This window comes from Primulina huaijiensis, chromosome 9 (assembly GCF_012295235.1).
Source record: "Primulina huaijiensis isolate GDHJ02 chromosome 9, ASM1229523v2, whole genome shotgun sequence".
NCBI lineage: Eukaryota > Viridiplantae > Streptophyta > Magnoliopsida > Lamiales > Gesneriaceae > Primulina > Primulina huaijiensis.
In genome coordinates this window covers 19,224,258-19,233,003 of record NC_133314.1, presented here as the reverse complement: position 1 = coordinate 19,233,003, position 8,746 = coordinate 19,224,258, and the positions used below count along the sequence as shown (strand labels likewise).

The following is an 8,746-nucleotide window of genomic DNA, read 5'->3' as shown; positions in this document are numbered from 1 at the left end:
CACGCGTTTAGCAAATCAGCCAATCGAATTAATCATATTATACAAACTTTATACGACATACTCAATCGAAAAAATGTTAGATTAAAAAATTAAACTGATATTTTTATAATATATTTATCTAATCGACCAACTAAGACGTCGATGAGATTAATTATTTGTAATTGCTTAATTACTTAATTTCCTATTATAGATATATTTAAATTTCTTTCATGTTACAAAATTATTGAATACACAGATATGTGTTTCAGTCCGGACTTTCCGCTTCTTGGCTTCCTATATGTTATTTATTTTCTCACGTCATCATGGAAGTTTAATCACATTTCGACCATTTAGAATAATAATGTAGAAAAATATTGTTGCATTGAATTAGGGATGTTATCGAACTGAATCGAGCTCGTTCCAGGGGAATAATAGAAACAAAACAATCATGTAAAATATTGGATTTGATATATCAGATCAGTGAACCCAATTATAACATATTGAGATCCATATTTTAATATTTTGCTCGACTCTACAACAAATCGTTTGCGGGATTAGCAATCTGAATATTGCAATGCTCAAAAGGGAGGCAAGAGATATCATTTTGTCTTTGAGATGAATTTTCTCTGCACTTGATACTTACGGGGATATATGACAATCGTCACCCAAGATATAATGACTTCTAATTTGTGAGAGTAAAATTACAAATCACGAGTTCCATAATAATGAAATAATATAAACTCTCTCTTTTCTAGACGAAAGAAGAATAAGACTCTCAGTATGAATATAAATGTTTTTACATAGTACTCTTCCAACAAATAGATTCAAATGATCTAAGTATCTCTCTTTAATGTTATTATTCGGAAGGGAGATGTTTTTTTCATTCATATGAGTGTCTCTTAGTCCATAAGACATTAATAGGATGAATAGATTTCTGAAAAATTCAAACTGAAAAATTCAAAACTGAACATTCGTATTCGTGAACCAATATGCCTAGTGCTGGGGCGGCTTTTTTTACCATCCCAACGTGCACCTTTTTGCTTGGAAAATTCCAAGCATACTTAGGGACGCTAGGAAGCTTAAATGGCCGCCCCAACGTGCCTCTTACTTCTTGGAATTTTCTAGGCAGCTCTTGGGGAGTTGGGGAACCCTTTTTGGTCCTCCAGCGTCTCTAATGCATGTTCGGAGCTCTATTTTTCCTCTGCTACTATCGCTTCGAGTTTTTCTTCATTTTCTTGCTTAATTTTCATTCATTAAGACAACTAAATTCCAACAATCTCCCACATAAATGAAATTAATGTATGATGAACGTGATGTAGAAAATAGAGTGTACAAGAAAAATTATCGCATCGGGAGATGTAGCTTTTGGCTTTGAAACTTCTTTAGTAAAATACTATCGGATTTACTAAACCACGAAGTGAACACGATGTCTTGAATTTATTTGCAATTTTCGTAAAATCGGGCAAGAGTACCTACACAATAACTTCTCTATCATTTTATTTTGGTATTCTGGTTGTGTCCGTTTTGGTCATCAAACACATCTTGGTTTCATAAGTATTTCATTGAAACGGGTCGTCCTCACACTTGCATAAATAACATCCTTTTAAGAATATCCTACAAATTCTGTCTTTTAGCAGCAAAAAACCATTAAAAGTACAACTTATCCTCACTACATTTGTAAGAAGCAACATTTTCCGTCCTAGGAATGAGAAGAGAGTAATTCCCAAGTACTAGCAAAAGTTCTCAAATTTAGTTGTCTCAATGAACCAAGATCTTGAGATTTCCAATTAACAAGGTTTGGTTGTTATTATGAAATTTATTATATAGATTTTAAGCTCATTCTTCTTGACAAGCTATATACTTTATCTCCATCTAAAGCTTTTTGCAATGGATCCGTTAAGTTATTTTATTATTTCACTTAATAAAAAAATAATAATAGGACTGAAGATCAAGTTTAACATGGTAGCATATATTCGACGTATATGTCCAGACTTATCATTATCTATTCAATTTCTTGTTGTATTTTATCTCTCGTCTAGAAGAAAGAAGAAGACAATCAATATCAAATATTTTTGTAGAATTCTCTTCTAAAAATTAGATACAAATTATCTAATTATCTCTATTTAATGTTATTATTCTGAAAGGGGTTGTTTTTTCATTCATATGAGTGTCTTTTGGTCCATAATAAAAACACAGAGGAAGCATCATAAGACACCATTAGGATGAATGGATGCATAAAAACTTGGAGCTGAACATCCAAGTTCGTGAACCAGTACGTTGTCGTTGGGGCGGCCAAGTAGACGGCCATTTTTGGTCGCTCCAGCGCGCACCTTTCTGCTTTGAATTTTTCAGGCAAACTTAGGGGCGCTAGGGTGGTCTTGAATGGCAGCCCCAGCGCCCAGCGCGCCCGCTGTTGCTGGAATTTTTCAGGCTGCTCTTGGGGCTCCCTTTTTTGGACTCTCCAGCTTCTCTTATGCACGTTTGGTACTTGATTTTTCTTCTAATACTATCGTTTCGAGTTTTCCTTAAATTTTTTTCCTTAGTTTTCATTCATTAAGCCAATTAAATTCCAACATCATATACATTAAGAAGTTATTTAAAAAATAAATTAATAAAAAAATATTTTTGAATCGTATTCAATTCAGCCGGAAGGAATTAAATTGGTCAATCCTCAAGTTTTTGTTCTTGATAATGGGCTAAGCTGCTTATAGCCCAAAGTTTCTAAATCTAATTTAATTTATCAATGAATTGTATTGTGGACGTAGTTTTATTTTGAAGCAACGACAAGGATTTGATAATCTCAAAGAATAGGGTGAGACGGTCTCACGAATCTTTATTTGTGAGACGGGTCAATGCTTATTCACAATAAAAAGTAATACTATTAGTATAAAAAATAATATTTTTTCATGGATGACCGAAATAATAGATCTGTATCACAAAATACGACCCCGTGAGACCGTCTCACACAAGTTTTTGCCAATCTTCAAATACTGTACTCAGATGTTTTATGTAATTCTTTTTTCTATAAAACTGACTCAAAATCAATGCAAAATATTACTGGATGATAATTGGAACTTTTCTTGATTTATTATTAAAGAAGCCATTTGGATTATATTGAGCTTTAGAGATGAAGTTAAGCTTCCTTTGTTTTATTTCATTTTTTGCTGGTTTATTTTAAACGGGAAATTAGCTTACTAAACGAGGTGAGATAATTAGCAATTTGCAAATATGTCAAAAATTAAATAAATCTCTCCTCATTCTCAGTGAAAAAGAAAATTAAACTTTTTTGAATACATTTATATTTATATTAAAAAAGAAGTGTTTACAGGGAAAAAGAAAAAGAAAAAAAAAGAAAGAAAGAAACTAAATTTACCCTATGAAGCTGTTTGTTTTGCTTCTTTATCAGTTGCAGGAGCTGTCCAGTATTGTTTAGTAGCAATCAAAAGCTTCTCCCTAACATGAGGACCACCTTCGTGATCAGTCATTCTGCTGTCCCATTGGAGTCCATCTACTACACTCTTAACATTCACTAGAACATCGACATCGTCCCGTATGATCACGCTACCTTGTGGCCGTAAAATCCTATCCATTTCCAATAGAATATCTTCCATTTCGCATCTAAAAAACAAAAGGGTCGATCTGCAATCACTTTGTGTTTACTCGTCATGTGCAACATTTTATGTACGAGGACTTGGATTTTAGTTTTACCTATCCTTGTATAGTGTGAATATTGAATCGGCATGGATGAAGTCGTATGTTCTTGGATAAGTTGACATAGCTTCACACCTGCAAATGTTATAGGTTAGCTTTGTTAGAGGCGTCTCAAACGCGATGGAGTAGTTGAGACTTGAGCCTGATAATGAGACAAATGATAACTATACTAATACAACTCTGTTGAAGGGTGGGTGGCATGTTTAAAATTTCACTCTTGGCTGTTATCCGACAACCAGTGGCGGATCGAGTGGAGAGGCTTCGGAGTCACCAGGGATTTTATTTCTTTTCCTACTTTTTAGCTCTTTGTGCCTTACAAAATGTTCGTGCATAGTGTGACAAAGGGGAGAGAAGCGCACGCACCAGTTCTGATAAGTTCCTATCAATCCACGTTCGTAGATAACTCCGAGGGTATTCACATCAACCTCGACAGGGACAACATTCATAACCCATGCGGGATCATCGACCAATGCTGCTGCAAAGCCTCCTAAATATGCATTCATATCAAGCAAGTTTCTGTACCTTCCTGGCTCTGCCAACTGAAGGTCTACAGCCTTGTAATGAGACACTCTCTTCTTCCAAAGTTCAGTGTCTTTGCCAAAAATTTCTCCCGTGACACCCTTTATGCTCCCGCTTAGGATTCTTGGTGGGACAGCGGTTAATCTTTCCGGCCAATTAGCTAGTTGTCCACCGGATGTTTCCGTGATGTCGGATACGTCGGCCAAGGGAGTCAAACAGGATTCCATCTTAGTGTACCTGCACTCGTACGAATCTAAATCCAGAAAATGAACTAAAGAATCTCGAACATGCCACTGAGTGTATTCTAGATAGGAAAACTAAGCCTAAAAATGAAACTAGTGACCGATGAATTATTGACCAATTTTCCAAGAGCCCAAGCTTTTGGGATCACAAGCATTTCAACAATTTCAAGATCTGGACCTGTATAAGATAAGTATATAATATGTTTTATTGTACTTACCAAGCTTTATCTGGATCTTGATCCTGGCAAAAGGGAGGCTTCCTAAAGACTTTCCTATTCAATTTACAATGCATATGATTAGTAGCCTTCTGCCAAATAGCAAGATCATTTTTCTGCACCAATTTCTTCCAACAAAGGCTTCTTGCCACATTCTCAATCCCATTTTGCTCTTCATTCAGGCTTTCTCTAGTTCTGTTCCACCCCTTCCAATGATTCTCCCAGTTAACCGGAGGGCCGGAGAGGATCCAATACCCACCCGGACGTAAAATCCGGTCTACTTCAATCAAGTATAGTCCATCTAATCCAATAGTTCGTTAATGTTAAGAACCAACAAACTTTCATAAAATGATGAATGTTAAGAGTTTTTCTTAGTCAAGAAAAGATTATATACCATATTGGCTCCACGGGATTAGGCATCGGGAGCAATGTGCTATGTCGAAAGCTCGAGAAGGATAGGGGAGCCTCTCGGTGGCCAAAATTCCAATGAGAGCTGGAACTCCACGTTCGAGGGCGAATTGAACTTGTGCTTCATGCGTATCTTTTGGTGCAAAAGAGATGGGTAGAATGTTTCTAGAGAGCAAATAAGCACCCCAACTAGCAACCTAGAAAAGTGTTAAAGGCAAAATTTACAAAAGGATATTTGTAGGTAAAATTATTATACATGGCATGAATAACCTTAATTATATTCTATTTGATGCGTCCATCTAACTAGTTTCGGACTGAGAATTGTAAGATAAAGATGATCTAAAGGACTACTCATATGGTTTCAAAACATTAATATATATATTCAGCCACGACCCAATAACCCTATAAAAGACTATGTTTCGAGTTCGAGGTCCCAGATTGTAATCTCCTCTCCAACATATATACGAAAAAAACATCAATAATCATCCAACAAGCCTGATTTTGTCGTCGATAATTTAGTGTCATTAGGGTATTACAACAATTGCGGTGATATTTGCCTCCCTAGTCCCTATAAGTAGCTGATAATTAATTAGGTAGAACATATATTTGTCTCCACAGACCTAATCAGAATTGGACCATGCAGACAAGTGCAATCACTCAATAGACTCAACCTGAATTCGGCACATAACAAAAAAGTTTCCAGACTACCAAAATTCAAGATCAAGTCATTCCCAACTGCCATTCAAATTGCTTCAATCGGAAAAATTCATGACAATACAAATAAAACTTTAGATAGAAATTAAATGAATGATAAAGAGAAGGAAAAGAAACACTTTGATTGAGTCGCTTATTCGTTTTCTCTCGCAGTTTTTTCTTTTTTTTTTTCCCCCCAATAAAATTACATTCTTGGAGTATAAATCAAGAAAATGTAAACCTTTACTCAATTGATTTAACTTCTCATCATGTGTTCAAAACTTTTAATTAATCAACCACTTAAAATATAGAGCAAAAACCACTTATATAATGGACAAAAAAAATAATAACTAAGGATAAATGAACTCAGATAATTTTTCACTCTCTCCGTCCTTCACACACCAATACTCATTTTCTAACAAAAGCATAGCTAATTTCATGGGCTAATTTTGCGTGACACAACAATATTGATCTTGATTGAAATCCATTCATATATGATCAAATGTTATAGTTAAAAAATAGACTCCATTGATTTATAAATGTGATATGAGAAAATCAGATTCAAGGATATATAATTGAAAAAACGTCTTAATCTCCATTTTCATACCATGTGAACTAAAAAACGCCTTCATTCCGAACTTCCAGCCTCATCGGTCCCGACCATAAAATTGTGCATATATGGATCGTAGTAGAGTCATATTTTATGTTTGGGTTCGATTTGAGTTTGTAACTCAAATATTTTAAAACATAGATCGAATTCATTGTTGATGAACAATGAATCAACCAAACTATATTCGACAACATTTGCTTATTTCTTATCAAGAAAGAAAATGTGGAAAAATTACATACGCAAAACATTATTATATAAATTGTAAGAAAATGAACAAGTTGGAGGATTATAAACGTAACGTACCCCACAGCCAGTATCAATCGCCGTCCTGATAGAGCCATCCTTTAGATTAATCAGCTTGGCGATGTCATCGATGTAAGCATCGGCGCCACGTGGAAACATAGTCCCGCCACCGGGGAATCTGAACCGATCTCCTTCGAATCGGACCCAATTCTGTCCCGCTTTCTCCACCGTCAGATGCTTATGCGGAACGTTGGCATACCACACCGTGTCCCTGCTCTCCGGCCACCGGGACGGCGTCGTGTACCCGTGCGGCGCCGGGATTCTACACTTGAGCAGCTCTTTCTTCTCGGGGCAATGCCTTTCTCTGTAAACAAGCATCTCCCTCTCGAACTTCAATGACCTCCCAGAATCCTGGCACGGCGTGTACTCGGACAATTCAGCTTTGCATGGAGGGATGTGGATGGCACGCGCCTCCGGAGAAAGCGGGACGAGGAGCTCCGCCGTGTGGTGGGCGGTGAAGTCGAGAGTGATTATATTGGTTTCAATCGGGTTCTTGTTGAATTGGTCATTTGTGCATGGAAGGCTAGGGAGGAGGGTGGTGTAGGTGATTCCCCCGCGGCTGTTTTTCCAGATTCCGACGAGATAGGAGACGGAGCAAAGAACGACGATTAAAGCCATACAATAGAGATTAGTTTTCTTCGTTTTGGTAGAAAGGTAGTGGGTTAAGTTGCCACAAATCGCCATTTTTCTCACCAACAGGTTCCGACCCACCCGTGTCTTGGAATATGAAATTTGAAGAGAAGATCTAGCAGAAGGTGAAGTCAAAGTGTATATATAGGTGTGTGTATATATAATATGTAAGGTAGAGGGAAGGTTTGGGGTGCGGAACACGCGCCTCGTGAAAGAACAGGCTCCTATGTACAAGGTAAGAATATTGAGGAATGCCGGATTAACAGCGTTATGCCTTAAATGTTTCCTTTGTCGGGTATTATTCCGGGTTGAAAATTTTGAATTCTTTATTGAGCATGTTTTTTGAGACGGTCTTACGAATTTTTATCTGTGAGACGGATCAATCCTACCGATATTCAGTTATTCACAATAAAAAATAATACTCTTAGCATAAAAAGTGATAGTTTTTTATGAATGACCCAAATAAAAGATCCGTCAATACGACCGTGAGACCGTATCACACAAGTTTTTATCTTTCTTTGTTACTATCTTTGCATTAGATTTTAAGGTAGGGGATGTAAAAGTAAAATGGGTTTTATATTTTATGTATTGTATTATGTTGACCAAAATTTTTTTGAGGTAAAAATGCTCCGACGAAAAATCTAATTTCCAGTGTCTCGAATTTAGTACCTGAGTTTGTGAAAGAGAAATTTTACATTTTGTCCAGTAATTTACACGTTTTTCCCAAAATTAGAAAATATGCAAATTATTATATTAAAACTGTAAATTGATTAAAATTGGAAAAAAAATGTAAGTTAAGACACTAGCTTGCAGGATTGTTTTATACATATGGTCAGATCTGATTGGCTGAAGGGTAACATCGTTTCTTTTATACCTCTTGTTCGTTCTTAGCAATCAAATACATGGAGGGACCCAAGACTGAGTTCGTTTAAACAATGTTTGTTTTATCAAAGTATAACACGATTATGAGCATCAAGCATAGCATATGATTTCGTTCTCAAGCATAATGCATGAGAGTTCACAGTGAATGAGATACACATATTTCGTGAATTGATGACAGATGTGAATCAAATTTTTCACTAATGAAAAATAACTATAAAATTACGTATAACTAATCATATTATTGTTTAGTCTCATTTAGTCATTTTTGTTGATATATAGACTGTGACATTTACCGATCTGATACACATCTGACATAAATTAACTCTAAGACCTCCGTTTGTGAAGTAGATTACTTCGTTACTAGTCAGTTATATGTTCGGTTTGGAGAAAGTGAAGACAGAGTAAATTGGAGTTAACATAGATAAAATATGCTATAATAGATGTCTGAGTTGATGGAGTAGGTAAGTGTTTGATCAATGATCGAGCGTTCGATTTTCCATACAAATACTTTCTCGGGTGAGCCGAGCCAGTTGCACAGGGTTTGCACATAGCGG

General features: G+C 36.1%; 1 protein-coding gene across 1 annotated transcript; it reads right to left on the bottom strand.

Moving 5' to 3' along the window:
* Positions 1 to 3,241: 3,241 nt before the first annotated feature.
* On the bottom strand, positions 3,242 to 7,532 carry LOC140985422 (probable methyltransferase PMT15). The gene is made up of 6 exons (XM_073453286.1): positions 6,681 to 7,532; positions 5,061 to 5,271; positions 4,670 to 4,967; positions 4,054 to 4,446; positions 3,688 to 3,765; positions 3,242 to 3,597 (listed from the first exon to the last, which is right to left on the bottom strand). The coding sequence occupies exons 1-6, from the start codon at positions 7,362 to 7,364 to the stop codon at positions 3,354 to 3,356; spliced, it is 1,908 nt and encodes a 635-aa protein (XP_073309387.1). The 5' UTR covers positions 7,365 to 7,532; the 3' UTR covers positions 3,242 to 3,353.
* Between the last annotated feature and the right edge of the window lie 1,214 nt (positions 7,533 to 8,746).

What these genes read in the sequence shown, in the direction of transcription:
- LOC140985422 (XM_073453286.1), bottom strand. Translation starts at nt 7,364, where the DNA reads ATGGCGATTTGTGGCAACTTAACCCACTACCTTTCTACCAAAACGAAG. An exon ending in AATCCCGTGGAGCCAATATG is followed by an intron (nt 4,968 to 5,060) that starts GTATATAATCTT and finishes CTATTGGATTAG; the next exon opens with ATGGACTATACTTGATTGAA. An exon ending in TTCACACTATACAAGGATAG is followed by an intron (nt 3,598 to 3,687) that starts GTAAAACTAAAA and finishes TTTGTTTTTTAG; the next exon opens with ATGCGAAATGGAAGATATTC.